Source organism: Octopus bimaculoides, chromosome 14 (genome assembly GCF_046866305.1).
Source record: "Octopus bimaculoides isolate indiv1 chromosome 14, ASM4686630v1, whole genome shotgun sequence".
NCBI lineage: Eukaryota > Metazoa > Mollusca > Cephalopoda > Octopoda > Octopodidae > Octopus > Octopus bimaculoides.
Genome location: NC_142941.1, coordinates 18279933 through 18296672, shown reverse-complemented (window position 1 = coordinate 18296672; position 16740 = coordinate 18279933). Strand labels below are relative to the sequence as shown.

Below are 16740 nucleotides of genomic sequence, written 5' to 3'. Positions count from 1 at the left end.
GTAAGGCCTCGAACAACCTCCTTATGTAATACATCTTTAGTCCTCATATCCTAATACGTATTATTTCATGGGCCGATTATTGATACCGATGTTTTTTGTCAAATTTAGAAGTTATGGGGATGACATTAAACTGTATCTAGTAATGGGATCCTGGTTCGGGAGTTGCAGGGTTTTGAGGCGTGTGGAGCCACTATTATTCACAGGTCTATTCCGACCCAGATTAGAAGCACCTGCCAGAGTCCTGGCTATGGGTTAAATATAACACGTAAACTACCAGGTGGTTGTTATCTATTTCGGCAAATGAACTTGTTGTGTCAATGGCGAATATTATCTACATTACTAAGTGGATGAACAGGCTACAAACTGTCAACAGTCAGGATCAACCATTTCAGTTAGCGAACTACAGCTTGCATGTATAGTCGTGTCATGAGGAAATAAGATGTTTCTGCTAGCGAAAGACCAGTGTGTCTGAAACCGAAGTTAGATAGGCAGACATTCATGCTTCATGGCTCGATCGAGACGTTTGGCATGGTAGAGTTAACATTGGTCCGGGCAAGTTGCCCGACCTGGGTGAATGAAACATACATTTGGACTGGGTCGCAAAGCTAACCTTTGTAAGAGAGAGAGGGAGAGAGTTGGTCATTTAATTTACTCTAGTATATTATTATTATTATATGTGCTTGTTTTCTTGATCCTTGTCTTAGCAGCATTTGAACTGAAGTACGGTACTTCACTGTTTCAACTACACTTACCACCCTCCAACATTAAGACTTGGAGGTGTGAGTAGCACCCGAAACGGACCAACTGAAGCGAACTTTACTTATGTCACGTCATCTGAGAATCCAAACCGGGTCTGCGACTGATTTTTAAAACTCGCTCTGCAACGACACTTGTCATATGTGATGTCTAACATTATCACAAGGCCAGAGATGGTAGAGAAGGATTGCTTAAAGTCGCTTCAATCGATTCTCAGTAAAGCTATTTATTTGCTACAGGGGAATTAAAGTCAGTCATGTCCTGAATGATTTGAATTCAGAACGTAAAGGGTCGAAACTAAATACTACAAGGTATTTTAGCCGAGCGCTCGGCCATGTCTACCCTTTTGACTCGTCCATGTGAAGATCAGAAATGCATATTAAGAATATCTTATTTGATGAAAACAATTTATTGTCTTAATTTTTTTTTCACCACTGAAGCTATTGCACGAATGTTTTGTTCGTCTTAATGTTTTCTCAAACAGATACAGTCCCGAGAGAGAGGTGCGGGTAATAAGCTAGCAAGACGGTCATGCTTTTCTCAAGGGCATTAGCGATGTAATTAAAGTGGAAAGCTGGACACGAACTTGTTTCTACTATGTAATCGTGATTAGTACTAAACAGTTTATTTTCCTTTGTTTTTCACTGTTCTGTACACGAAAAAAATATAAACTCCACACTTCTATTTCTGAATGTAAAGATTATTTTCTGCTATAAATCTATTTGAAATCTTTCTTTTAAGCGGCCAATCAGCTGAGAGATCGATATTGTGTTTAACGCATACACAGTAGAGACACAAACATAAACACATATATTTAATATACGTCTGCGTGTGTGTATGTTTGTATGTATCTACATATATATATATATTTGTTTATTTATTCAACATGGCTGACGATAAACGAAAAAGCTATCCGTTGATGTTTAAAAACAGTGTCCTTAAAATGCTTCGTGAAAACAATGGAAACGTAGCTAAAACTGCTAGGGAATGTGGTGTACATAGGAAAAATATTCGGCGCTGGAAATCTCAAGAAGCTTTGATTTCGGACACGGTTCAAAATCGTAAGATGAATGCCGGATTTCGACGAAGGATACGGGATCGAAATTTAGTTCTTCTGGTATATATTTTCTTTATTTCTTTTTAAACATTCATCTTTACTTCCAGACAAAAAAGAAAAATATATATATATATATAGTAATAATGATTATTACTGTTAGTATAATGATAAATGACACGAGTAATTTATATTGGAGTATAATAATTTCTTTATAATGAACCGGTAAGGTAGATGCGTGTATTTATGAACCACGACGTTTTTCAAATTACGAACGTCAAAAGTAAACATTAATAGTCTCATGTGCTTATCTGATACATGTGTTTGTGTATGGTGTCCTCTTAGTTTACATGTACTTTCGTTTTTACAACACACCCACTCATTTTAAAAAAATTATATATATATATATATATATACTTTTATATATACTTGTATATGTATATATATATATATATATATATATAGGAGGGGCCTGCGAAGGTCATGGGGCACGACAACAACTTCCTCCAGACCAAACTACAAAAATAAACAAATAAAATTTTTAAAAAAAACTGATTAAAAAATATGACTAATTTAATTTCTCAGTTTTATTTAGTAACAAAACCGAATGTTTTATCGATTAGAATTACAGAATATTTATAGTGTAGCAATTAATACGAATTGTCTAAAATGTGTCCTTATCGGAAAATCGAAAAGTAAACACAGCTTATCAGACCTTTATCTGTTTTTTTTTTTTTTTTTTCATTGATTTCCACAACTACCCTCATTTCGTCTGCTTTTTGAGTCGACATCGGTTCAGTTAGTTAAACATGAACACTGGGTGATTAAATAATGGTGATAAACGTTTGTATTTGCGGGCAAACAATTTTGACCGGGTTTATAAACTTTTTTTCTGGATTTTTTTTCTTTTCATTTAGTTAAAATATTCAAATGGAAGTACGGATATCCTTATAATGAAGAAAGCTGCTTTGTATTTTAAATGTAATTTACGTGTGTGTGGATATATATATATATATGTATATATAACATATACACGTGCGAATTCACGTACAGTGTGTTTATGTGCATACGTTCCTGATGGAAGTATTTGTATATATGTACAAATGTAAAGATTTCATATAGCCAGCCTTGTACTGGGACGGCTATAGTCGGCAGTGGTTGTGTGTGCATACGAGAGGCATGTGCTTTTATATATATATATATATATATATATATATATATATATATATATATATATATATATATATATATGTGTGTGTGTGTGTGAGAAAGTTGGTATGTATACATAGTGTTTCGATGGTATATGAAATAAACACTGGATTCCGATGCCCTGTTGTGAAGCAGTTTCGGAGCTAATGCTCTTAAAAACATGTACATATTCTCTTCCTATATAGAACCGCTTACATTTTCTGTCGGTAGTTAAAATTATTTTAAAGCAGATATCTGATCCAATTATCAACATTGTTGAATGAATTTTCCTGAATAATAACAAACTCTTTGGAACTCAGATATGTTTTCTCCAAGTACTACCTTCCTTCACGAGGCCAGTGGAGTCATCTTTACATGTAGCATGCAAAATCGAGCCAGTGAGGAAGGCCCTATGCAGTCGCCCAAACTGCTAGAAATAGCAACCATTTCGCCCTCGAATCGCACCGTAACACCAAAAAATTTTTTAAAAAATGGTGGAATAATATGATCCTGTGTGCACTCTGTCTGAAAAATATGTTGGATAAAAATAATTACGGCTGGAATGATTTTAATTATAAATCTGCCTGCTTCATCAGGGTTGATTTGAAGCTAAACGTTTGCTAAATCAGACTGTGCTATTATAGATTTATTAGATTTAGCATGTCTTGGTTCCCGACTGAATGACTCTTATCCGAGATTTGTTTGGGCATCAAAAACTTTTTTATACTAGCACTAAACAATGATAGAACCAACAATTCCTGTAACAGGGATTTGCATAGGTCTATTCCTAGAAATACATGAAACTTCAGACGCAGGTTTCTTCTCCCAGTCAAAACCATTCCTATACACGCGCGCGCATGTATATATTCCTTAACAACACCGCTGCTTTAAAAATACGCACACACACACAAGTTTGGTACAACAAACAGGAGAAATAGAACTCAATACTTGCAAATATGTACATTTTAATTATCATAAAACTACAAGGCTTTGAGTCATTTTTGTAACTTTCTGCTAGTTAAAAATAATAGTATATATATAAAAAAGAAAGTGCGCGCGTGATGCTGTTTGTTGTTCGTCGAATGCACAGGGCTCGAAAGGCCCTCTGCATTCTTTCATGTCACCTGGTATATAAGAAATCGGCTAAAATACTTAGGTACTAGTGTACTTAAGTAAGTACACTAGTATATTTTTTAGCCTGGGTTACAGGTGGCACTATTTGAGTTCAGAACGCACAGAGGCAAAAGCAGCTGCACCAAAAGCGTCTTGTCCTATGCTGTATTTAATCATCACCTTAGACTGGTACTTTTATTTATTGACTCTGAAAGAATGAAAAGCAAAGTTGACCTTGGCAGGATTTGAACGCTGGAATAAATGCTCTAAAGTTTCTTAGCCATTACAGAATTGACTCTACTCATTTGATTCCAGTTTTACACATGAGCGCATGTATGTTGTTTGTAAATATATGTATATGGTGTGTCTGTGTGTTTATATATAGGTATCTGTGTGTATGTGTATAATATATAATATGTATATATATATGTGTGTGTGTGTATAATATATGTTATACATGAAAAATGACACTTGAAAATTTCAGCTTTTAATTGAAAAAATTTTTTACCACTCTACTTTCACTATTGAATACTCTATTAGTGTTTACATTCAAGTATTTACAGACACACATGTGCCTACATACACACACACACACGTTTCGTTTATTTGTGCTTATAATATTTTTACAGAATCATGTTTTTAGGCACAGTCACACTGTGTGTCACTTTCGGGCATCAAGTGTCTTGTCATGCAATTTTTGGTTGATTAAAACCACCTCTTGAGTGAAATCTGATGGATAGAAATTGTACTGGAGCTCATTGTCAGTATTTATGTCCTGTAACTTATGGTTCAATAAATAGAGATAAAAATAAGTATTGGAATTCATAATATTGACTAAATCCTTGAAGTGGTGGTCAAGCCTGGCGACAATCCAATGACTGAAGCCAGAGAATGTGTGTGTGTGTGTGTGAGTGTACACACACCATATATAACACAGACCAAATCATTAAAATAGAATTTTTAAAAATGCAGAATGGCAGGCTCTAACTTGGGGAATTTTATAAGTTATAAACAGGTTGTAGTAAAAAGGAAAAGGTGTAAGATGTATGTGTGTGTATGTTTTTCATTATACTTTTCAAAAAGTACACCTAACTATACTCAATATTAATATAAAGTAACCCTTTGATAGACCACAGTTGCTGGTTGCTGTGTAATGATTATTTACATTTAACTGTTCTAACCATAAATGCTATTTACAGTGAGTCAATCCTTTTGCAGTCTTGAGTTGTTGAAAGCACTTAGTCTGACTACTACATATCACTATTTTAACTAAATCCTTTTGTCAATATGAAATAACAGAGAATGAACCCAGCCTTAATTCATATGAGTTTGCTGCAGAGAAAATTTGGGGTTCTGCCAGCATGAGAGAAATTTGGTACCATGCCAAATCCTATTTGGCATTATTTTAGCATATTTATTGATTTATGTTAATATTGGATATCTCTTCAGAATATTGATTTCTTACATTGGCACAAGGCCAGAAATTTGCAGGGGAACTGTGTAGTCTAGTGAACCAATCCCTGTACATGACTCATGCTTATTTTCTTAACCTTGTAGAGGTGAAAGGCAAAAATTGTTTCCCCAGGAATTTGAACTCAAAACATAAGAAATAACCACTAAACTGTGTAATGCATTTAGTCCAGTTTTCTGTTGCCTCAACATCCACTACTCATTGTTTTCTGCTCTACCACATCTTTATATATATATATATATATATATATATATATATATATAGTTTCATAATATTATCATCAACAAACGAAAATAAACATTTCATTGTAGGTTCTTACTCTCTTCACAAATGCAAGAGAATGAAAAAGCGGGAAGGAATGTGTTGGTGAAGTTTTTGATTTAGATGACTTTTATTTTGTTTTGTTTCTCAACACAGAATCTTATAGGTTTTTGCTTTAAATTTGACACAGGAGGAGAAACTTTTCTATACAGAAATATCTATATGCCTATGTGTGAGTGTGTGTATGTTTGTATTTAGGTGCAGTATGGTTGAATGGTCAAGAAGTTTGTTTTGCAATCACTATGTGGCATCTTAAGCAGTTGCCATTTTCTATAGCTTTGGGTTGACCAATTATATCTTATGAATGAAAATGGAGAGATGGAAACTGGAAAGAAAGTCATCCAATGAATTGTACCTGTAATTCAAAGGTACAACCTTGTCAAATGTGTCACTCTGATTCTGCATGAGAATTACATTAAGGGTACACTTGTCTGTGGAGTGCTCAACCACTTACTGATTCTTTGAGCAGAAAATCCACTTGATTGAATAACTGAATTCTCAGCATTGAAATCAATAGAGATCCATCCATCTTTTACTTGTTGCAGTCATTAGACTGTGGCCATACTGGAGCACCACTTTTAGTTGAATGAATCGACCCCAGTACTTTTTTTTGTTATTAAGCTTGGCACCGAACCACTAAGTTGTTATGGGGGCGTAAACACACCAACACCGATTGGCAAGCTGTGTAGTGGAGGACAGACACACACATATGTATGCATACACACACCATATTCACTCACAAGGTTTGGGTTGGCCCAAGGCTATAGTAGAAAATACTTGCTCAAAATGCCATGCAGTGGGACTGAACCAGAATCATGTGGTTGGGAAGCAAGCTTCTTACCTCACAGCTGCACTTGGCTTGAATAGAAAATCGATGACTACCTGTGAAACATGAACTCCCCATCTCTTGCAGTCATGACAGGAATCCTCACAACATACAATATATATACATACATTTACAGAAATATCTTAAGATTTGATTTGTGGTTTCCTATTGCTTTTATCATAAAGAAATAGCCTATTGTGTTTAGAGTTGGTTCTGTGAATTCTCTTTTACTCTTTTTCTAGAAAAAGTTCCAGTTAATTCTCTTCCATGCTATCCTTTAACTGCAATTAGGTTTCATGGGGTATGTCAGCATCCTACCTCTCCAAATGTACACTTATTGTACACTTTCTACATTCTTATTTAACCTTTTTGATACCAACCCACTCAAAACCACCTCTGCTTCTATGATACAAACTTCATGTTTAAAACGATCTAAATTAAAGCCTTTTAAAATTATGGTTGGGTAGGCGTGGCTGTGTGGCACCTTGGGCAAGTGTCGTCTACGATAGTCTCGGGTCGACCAAAGTTTTGTGAGTGGATTTGGTAGACAGAAACTGAAAGAAGCCTGTCATTATATATGTATATGTTTATGTGTGTGTCTTTGTGTTTGTTCCTTCCCCCATCACTTGACAACTGATGTTGGTGTGTTTACATCCCTGTAACTTAGCTTTTTGGCATAAGAAACTGATAGAATAAGTACCAGGCTTACAAAAAATAAATCCAAAGTATTGAATAACCTTATTTTCATTGCTTTTCCTTGTGTTCAGATAAAGGACCTGTAAGCTGAACCTTTTTTGTGTTACATATTTTCTGCCAACTCTAAGATTTAAACACTTCAGTATGCTTGTATAATGTTATCTCACTGGCAAACACAATCTATCAAGAAATCAATGAAGGAGGCTATACATCAGTTGCTTCCAATTCACAATCTGCAGACCCTCTTTAGGGTCCATAAAGACAATATCTGATATCCAGTTATAACTTTATGGATTTAATGATAGTCTCTCAAACTTGAGAAAGATAGTTGTGCAACTTCAGTCAGAAGTTACTGAACCTGCACAGATGATTTGTGTATAGTAATTCAAATGCTTGTGCTGCATATGAGCAATGTGAGATGAAGTGTTTTGCTCAAGAACACAATGCACTGCCTGGTCCAGGTATTGAACCATGATCATGAGTGCAACACCCTGACCACTAGTTACATACAATTACACTGTTAATACGATTTTTGTCCTAGGCAACTGTTATTTCCTATTTGCTTACCCCTAGAAACTATGTAAAATGGCTAATATTTCCTTCAAAACTTTGCTTTTCTTACATTTATTCATACTCCAAAGAATCCCTCTCAACACATGGCTGTGATGCTCCCCCACTGATCCTGATCAGAAATGCACATATTGTCAGTAACTAAGGGATATGCTCAAGTGGTTACGGTCAAGCAACTGACAAGCAAATCTGTGGTATTGAGTAGAATACCAATAGAATTGTTATAACGATATTTCTGCTTCAGCAACTCAGCACTGAATCTGTCTGAAATGTAATGGAAAATAGATCAGTTTCAAAACATTGATGTTCAGGTCACTAGAGCAAGGTTTGTAGGGAATAGCAGTCATTTTCTTTGGTTTCTAGGTAGAAGCCAAATAGGAAATAGCACTTGCTGGCCAAAGACAAAAAAAATTAAAATTTTGTTGCATAGTGTTAATCAGTTAAAGATACCTTCCAAGTGAGAAAATGAGTTTTCTTTAGTTAATAGAATTGATTTATTGAATAGTTCAACTTTTCTAAAGTCTGGTGGTAGAGCAGTGAGAAAATTCATTTGACTCTAGCTTTCAGATTACTCTGTCAAATTTAATGCTTATTTATTCACATTTTTAAAAATTAACCATGCATTCTCTTGTAGCTTTGAAATTTTGACGTCATCGTTGATTTTTAGAATGACTTTGCAGGGTGGGTGTGAGAGGCTAGATCTGGCAGGTTTGAACATAAAACAGGTAGAATATTTTGGCCTGGTATGGCTACTTTAAAAGCTAAAGGATTAAATAAAAGTAGCCCTTAGTAGTAATTTACATAGTCAGTCAACATGTTAGAAATAGTAGCAAAATCACCTCTAACCCTCTAGCATTTAGACTGGCCATATCTGGCCTCTGCTGGCACCTAAGGGCCTCTCACTCAGGATGAAAGATAGACTGTATGATGCATGTGTACGAACTACCATGCTCCACGGCAGTGAAACATGGGCCATGACTGCTGAGGACATGTGTAGGCTTGAAATGAATGAAGCTAGTATGATCTGTCAGATGTGTAATGTCAGTGTGCATACACGACAGAGTGTGCGCGCCCTGAGAGAAAAGTTGGACATTAGAAACATCAAATGTAGTGTGCAAGAGAGACAACTGCACTGGTATGGTCATGTGTTACATATGGATGAGGACAGCTGTGTGAGGAGGTGTCACACCCTAACTGTGGAAGAGGTAGACCCAGAAAGACATGGGATGAAGTGGTGAAGCATGACCTTCAAATGTTGGGCCTCACAGAGGCAATGACAGGAGATCGAGACCTTTGGAGATATGCTGTGATTGAGAAGATCTGGCAACTGAAGTGAGATCACAGTCATGGCCGATGCCAGTGTTGCATGTCAAGCCCATTTAAAAAGTACCCTTGATGCGTCAGGCAATATGATATGCTTGAGAAGACCTGTTGAGTCAAGTAAAACCAAATTCATAGCTGTAGCACGTAAAAAGCACCAGCCAAACGTGATCGATGTCAGGTCCATCTGACTGGCTCCCGTGCCAGTGGCACGTAAAAGGCACCATCTGTACGTGGTCAATGCCAGTGCCGGTGGCAAGTAAAATGCACTATCCAGATGTGATCAATGCCAGGGCCACTTGACTGGCTCCTGTGCCGGTGGCACGTAAAAGGCACCCACTACACTCTCAGAGTGGTTGGCATTACGAAAGGCATCCAGCTGTAGAAACATTGCCAGATCAGATTGGAACTTGGTGCAGCTGCTGGCTCTCCAGACCTCGGTCAAACCGTCCAACCCATGCCAGCATGGAAAACAGACATTTAAACGATGATGATGATGATATCCTGCCAAAATATTCTGCTTGTTTTATGCTAAAACTGGCCAGATCCAACCTTTCACACCTACCCTACAATGCTAATCTAAAAGTAAACAATCACATAAGCAAAATTTCATAGCTATGAAATAATGCAGACATTCAATCACATGAGTAAAATCTCATTGCTATGAGATAATGCAGATATTCAAATGCTGATAATGCAGGATTAATTCAAAACAATGTGGATAAATAAGCATTACATTCCACAGAGAATCTGAATGCTGAGAGTTCAAATTACTTGCTGTCTGAAAAAAGAAAGGTCACATTAGATGATGTAGTCTGAGATATGCAATGCCATGAGAGTAGGCTGGGCTGCTCATGGTTGGAAGGATTTTGGTAATAGGCCTTCTTGGTTAAGGCTAAACAATACACAAGGCATGGACAACTAAAATTAATTGAAAGTAATTTTTTGTTAGGCATGCCATTAAGAAAGCCCCATGGACTGCAGTTTGCTCATAACTGCAATAAACTATTGACACTTTGGTTGGTTTACCAATACTTTTAACCTGTCCAGCCACAGCTTGAAATAACAATGAAACTATTCTAAAAAAATTGTTTGAATAAAGATTTAGCATTCATGAAGAAGTGGAATTGTTTGGATGGATTGCATGGCCTATTGACACATACTGACTTACTGAGTGGCATATTGACTCATATTATTCAAGCCCCATTAGTCGGCACATTAGTTTTTGTGCTACAATTGATCAAACTAAAGTAAAAAAAACAATTACAATTGCCAATTAGACTATCCAACTACTGCAATTTATGCAAAAATAACTAAATTTCCATTAATACAACAACTGATGCTAAATATATATATATATATATATATATATATATATATATATATATATATATATATTGATTGGAAGGACAACAAAAGAAAGAAAGAGACCTTGATATTATGTAAATAGAAGAATTTATCTGTAAAAATATGTGACACTTTCAATGACCGGATAACTGAAGAGATGTTGGCATGGGTCCCCACCCCAGCATCCGAAACTCAGAGTTTTATCATGGCTACCGAATAAGTGTCACATATTTTACAGATATATATATATATATATATAAAAAAAAAATTTGTTTCAAGATGGTTCTGAAATAATTTTCAGATGTCTTCTTGTATCATAAATATCTAAATTAACTATCGCTTCTCTTTTCAGCCTGGAGCTTCAAGATTGGAGACTGACAGTTTGGGGCCTGTGCCAGTCCCAAATGACAAACTCTATGGAGCTGTCACGGCACGCACTTTGATCAATTTCAACATTGGTGGTGAAACTGAAAAAATGCCGGTATGTAGAATTCTAGTATTCAGTCTTTCTTCAATGCAATGCTTTAAGATGTATGGGAAAACAAAATCCTTGGGTATCCTTACTTGATAAGATGTCACATAATAAAGAAGCCTTTATTTCTGTAAATTCTTTCATTATCAGTCTGTCTGAGACTGCACCTGCACCCATTTGAAGTGATGTGTATGGATGTAGACAGTTGCATACAGAAGTGCCGATCACTTAAAGTGGACGGAATTTGTAGAAGAGGGAAACCCAAGAAGACATGGTACAAAGTATTGAAGGCCAGTCTCAAGACACTGAGCCTTACAAATGAGATGACAAAGGGCTGAGGTATCTGGTGGGTACCTTGCTATACTCAAGAAGATCTACCCACATTAGCAGAATTGATACTGGTGTTGATGCCACATAAAAAATAACCAGTACACTCTGTAAAGTGGTTGCTGCCAGAGCAAACAGTGGAGCCTGGTGTGGTCCCTGGCCTTACCAGCTCCTGTTAAACCATCCAACTCATTCCAGCAGGAAAAACAGAAGTTAAATGAGGATTTAAATTTAAATGAAAAAGGTCATTTTTGTGACTTGAATGATGAGAGATTTCAAAGTGTCTATTTGTGTGTGTTCTTTAGTTTTAGATGTCATGGTCAAGCTGGAGCATCATTGTGTAGTGTGCATGCGTATATTTTTGAGTAGTATTCCAAATAATTATGTCAATACACAAAGAAAGTTAAGTATTTTTTTTTTTCTTGTGAAATCCTTGCCTGGTTATTTTGTAAATTGAGACACATAAACATTCTATTCTTATTAGAAATATAACTATGAAAAGGTAAAATATTTTAGTCAGTTGAATTTTACTATAAACTTTTAAAGAAAATTACTTGGTTTTTGTTTTAATCTTTTGGAATTTTTTTTTTTTTTTTTTTTTTTTTTTTGCTTGGTATAAAATGTAATAGAAGAAATAAGGCATTTTATTTTTTTAATTAACTGTGAACTTCTTTACATATAATTTAGTTGTGATTCTGAAGACTAACAAAAGGATTAAGAATAAATCCAGGAACAAGCAGTTGGAAAAATGAAAGAATGAGAAATAAAATAGATACAACAATCTGTTATAGGGGCACCTGTAAACACTTTATATTCTATCCTTTCTCTAGAAATTGAATTTAATGTACAGCTACTGAAATGCTCTTCAATTTTGCAGCACTCTTGTTGCATACAGCAGTGAGTTGTTCCTAACCTTCAGTATCTGTTTACAACTAGGTAGGCTGCAGTACTTGAGAGTTTACTCTTATAGTCATTGAAGCCAGTGACAGGGAACAAGCCATCAACTTTCTCGATGCTGACTATTAAACCATATTGAATCGATTATCAGCATTTTCCTCTCACCATTTTAGTGTATAACTCTTTTGCCCACCCATCTTATCCATTTCTATTCTAGATGGTACAAAAATGACGTACTCTGAGCGAATTCAATGGTGTAACATAATCCAAGGATAAGGTAATTAAGTATGAAGAAATCCAAGAAATAGGTACTCCAAATCAATGTTGGATCCAATCGCTTCAGCCACATAATGACACACATGCTTTTCTTGGACTATTCTTTTCTTTCTCTCCAGAGCCTTCCTCTTTCTAATGAAGAGCCATATTCAAAATGTCATCTTCAACCTCTTTTTTTTTTTCTATCGTAAACTATCAACCTAATACATTCATAGTGTATGTCCTTTTGACATTTATTGCTTTTGTTTTTATTATTTTGTCTATTCTAGAAGTCTATTCTGAAGTAATGTTAATGAATAAAATAAGGTTAAATTAATAAAGAACCAAGGAGGTAGAGAGTGGTAATAAGTGATGAACTTATTATTTTCCCAAAGTGAAATGAAATAGCTTTTTAATAAGAAAATGTAAGGAAAGAAGTCTTGAAATAAAACTTGGTTTGTATTTTATTTTGTCTGGGGAGTAATGACAATAATAATGCTGATTTTAAAAAAAAAATTTATGTTAGTAGTAAGCGTCAAAAACAGATTGTATGACAGTCAATCCTTTCTCAACATTGTTAATAACATCATTGAAGAAAACAGATGCAACCAGAAAAACTAAACCAAATAGAAAAGTTGTTTAGTTTCAAGTCAGTCTTGGTCGAGCAGTTTTGTGATCATCCTACCAAGAGTACCATGACATCTTTTCAAGTAGTGTCATGCAGGACAACATTATATAACGTGTTCTTCCCCTATTGAGAAAGTTGGAGTTAATTTAAGGAAGATTTAGCTGTTATTTCTAGCAGATTCATTGACTGCCTAGACATACCATCATTGACTCTATGTAGCAAAATAATAATTAATGAAAGTTGGCAAACGATTGACACTCGAGGGCTCATAGCAGCAATGTTAGTAACAAAGGCAATTTTTATTCATTATTCCTTGGTACAGAACTACTAATAGTAGTTGTAGTAAAAGTAACAGCATAATTTGTTTTCCTGGCATAACAACATTGGATACTATGTTGATTGTTTAAGTACATTATTTAAAACAGTAAAGAATAACTGATCATGAATTTTCATGAAGCCACTGTATGGTAGGAGATTACTATACCGGGTTTCTCGTATTGTTTAGATGTGTTGAAAAGGCATGGGCCTTTCACCTGACACTGTATTGATCCCACAAGTCCTTGGTTGATTGCCCTCTCTATTTTCCTGATTTTACTCCTATCTTCTGTTCCCCACATGTGAAAACACTTGGCTGGGAATCAGCATCAGTGATGATGTCATATCTGCTGTTGACTCTTTTGAGCAACAGGATGAAAGCTTCCTCACCAGTGGGATCCGAGCACTGCAGCATAGTTCCACAAGGGACACTATATTGAAAAATAAACCTCATTTGGTCACATTCTGTGAGAATATTACGGTCAGCCTATGAATTTTTCAGCTGACCCTTGTATATACAGTCCACTTTGGCTTGGTGATCACTAAATTACACAAACGGGCATGACTATATCTATTGTGTCTTACATCCATAGAAAGCTTGAGACATCTATTATGTCACACATCAATAGGAAGCTTGAAATCTTAGCTTTCAGTACCTGACAAGATATTGTGAGGGTGGGGGGGATATGACTGACTAAAACCTTTGAGAGTGATCCTGGACTAAAAGAATTTCTTACAGCATTGAACTGTATCTACTCATGGCCTGCACACTATTTACAACATGATCTCAGCTAGTGAATGTTAAAGTAATTGACTTTGTGCAGCTTCCTTATGGGTTGGCCAGTTAACAGTTCTCATAAATAAAGACTGGAACTGACTTTATAACCAATTCTGCTCAAGTTAAATTACAATTTATAGCTAAAGTAATAGTAATATTTGTTATGTACAGCAGAAGCAGTACTAGATTAAATTAGTAATTTGTGCATCATACTTAATGCAAATATATCATGGAAAGCTTAATTAACTGCAATTTTTGTCTGGAGGTAATATCTGTTCTGGACATACTGTGTTAAAAAAATACAAAATTATATTGGTAGCAGATGAAAATTGTCCACCAGTGATGACAAGAATGCTATGTGCTTCTAGCATTTCCACTACCACTACTCAACAATTTTCTTCTGCTACCAATTTAATTTTGTGTTATTCAATACAGCAAGTCCATAAAAGATATTATCTATAGTATCTCCAACTGAACACTGTAGTTAATTCAGCCTTCTATGACGTATTTATATAAAATATGATACACAGATTGCTAATAGTAGTATATATTTTATGAAAAATAAAGAGAGCAACAGAAGCAGTATTAATACCAAAAGATAAAATATTCACCACTTAAAAGTAGATGTGTTAGTATACACAAATACTACATTTACCAAGAGAGAAAAAAATTTTCATGTGGGGGTTTTTTTGTGCATAAAAGCACATAGCTATTGCCAGTGGCAGACAATCACTGCTACTTCTGCTTCCAGGACCACCAGATCACATGATTTCAGCCTTTTTTTTTGGGCCTTGTCAGTGGCAGATACTTTGGCACTGGAAATAGCAGTTACTGCTGTGCTAGCGATATACATAGAAAAACAGAGCCAAATATATTTTATATTTCTTTTTCTTATTTTGTAATGTCAAAGTATTATTTTCTAAAATGATTATCTTATCCACATTATTATGAGATATGCTGAGTGATTGATTTTATACTTGCAGGTTCCACTTATCAAAGCTTTTGGTATTCTGAAGGCTGCAGCAGCCCAAGTGAATCAAGAGTATGACCTGGATCCCAAAATAGCTGAAGTAATAAAATCTGCTGCCATGGAAGTATGTTAGCTTTGTTGTATTTGGTCATTAGGACATAGTTTATTTACCTAGTGATGACACCATGTAACCAATTATATACATTTGAAAATAGTGCAAAAGATATAATTCTTGAATAGAATCAAGAATTTTCTATTCTCAAATTGAAAGTTGTGAAAATGCATGGCCTGGTGGTTGAGGTGTTGCACTCATGATTGCAAGATTGTGGTTTTGATTCCCAGACTGGACTGGGTAGTGCATTGTATTCTTGAGCAAAACACTTCTTTTCATCTTGCTCTGCGATCACTTTAACATTTGACATGTGGCATTACTATACACTTGTATTGGGCAATGTTGATTTGATGACAGAAGTGAGCTAATGTACAACACAAACATTTAATCAACAGAAACAAATCATCTGTGGAACAAATTGTTCAGCAAGAAATTGCAAAGCCCTAATCTGTCATCTATGACAGGTGAGTCTACCACAATTGAAAGTAACTGTTAAAAGTGTGTGTGTTTTTTTAAGTTTTGATATTTCTCTGAATGGTTAAATGGGCATGAAACTTATCAAAACTAATTTATTCATTCTTTAAAATATTCTCTTTTACATGTGACTAAAATTCAACTTGCCTTCATTTTTTAAAATCTTTTATCTATTATTATTATTATTATTATTATTATTATTATTATTATTATTATGGCAGCGAGCTGGCAGAATTATTAACATGCTGGGCAAAATGCTTAGCGGCATTTTGCTCATCACTATGTTCTGAGTTCAAATACTGCCATGGTCAACTTTGCCTTTCATCCTTTCAGGGTTGATAAATTAAGTACCAGTGAATCACTAGGGTCAATGTGAACGACAATCCCCCACCCTCAATATTTCAGGCCTTGTGCCTTTAGTAGAAAGGATTGTTATTATTATTATTATTATTATGGTGGCGGGCTGGAAGAATCGTTACCACACTGGGCAAAATGCTTAACAGCATTTCATCTATCTTCACATTTTGAGTTCAAATCCTGCCGACGTTGACTTTGCCTTTCTTCCTTTCAGTGTCAATAAAATAAGTACCAGTGAAACACTGGGGTCGATGTAATTGACTTCCAGTTACACACTGGAATTGATGTAATCGACTAGCCCCCATCCCCAAAATTTCAGGCCTTGTACTTATGGTAGAAAGGATTATTATTATTATTATTATTACTTTTACTACTTAAGTGCAGTTAGCAATATAATACATGTTTCTTCACATTACAAAATTAAAACAGAGTACCTCATCTTTTCAAAAACTGTGTCATGAATATTAATTATGTGTTTGTCATCTTCTTCATT

At 35.3% G+C, this 16740-nt stretch overlaps 1 protein-coding gene across 1 annotated transcript in view; it reads left to right on the top strand.

Moving 5' to 3' along the window:
• The first annotated feature begins 258 nt into the window (after positions 1-258).
• Positions 259-16740, top strand: part of LOC106880656 (fumarate hydratase, mitochondrial) — a 35431-nt gene continuing 18949 nt past the window's right edge. Inside the window, exons 1-3 of the mRNA XM_014930700.3 lie at positions 259-1873; positions 11015-11143; positions 15318-15428. Coding sequence (XP_014786186.1) covers positions 1643-1873; positions 11015-11143; positions 15318-15428 — 471 coding nt within the window. The 5' untranslated portion in view covers positions 259-1642. The remainder of the gene's footprint in view (positions 1874-11014; positions 11144-15317; positions 15429-16740) is intronic.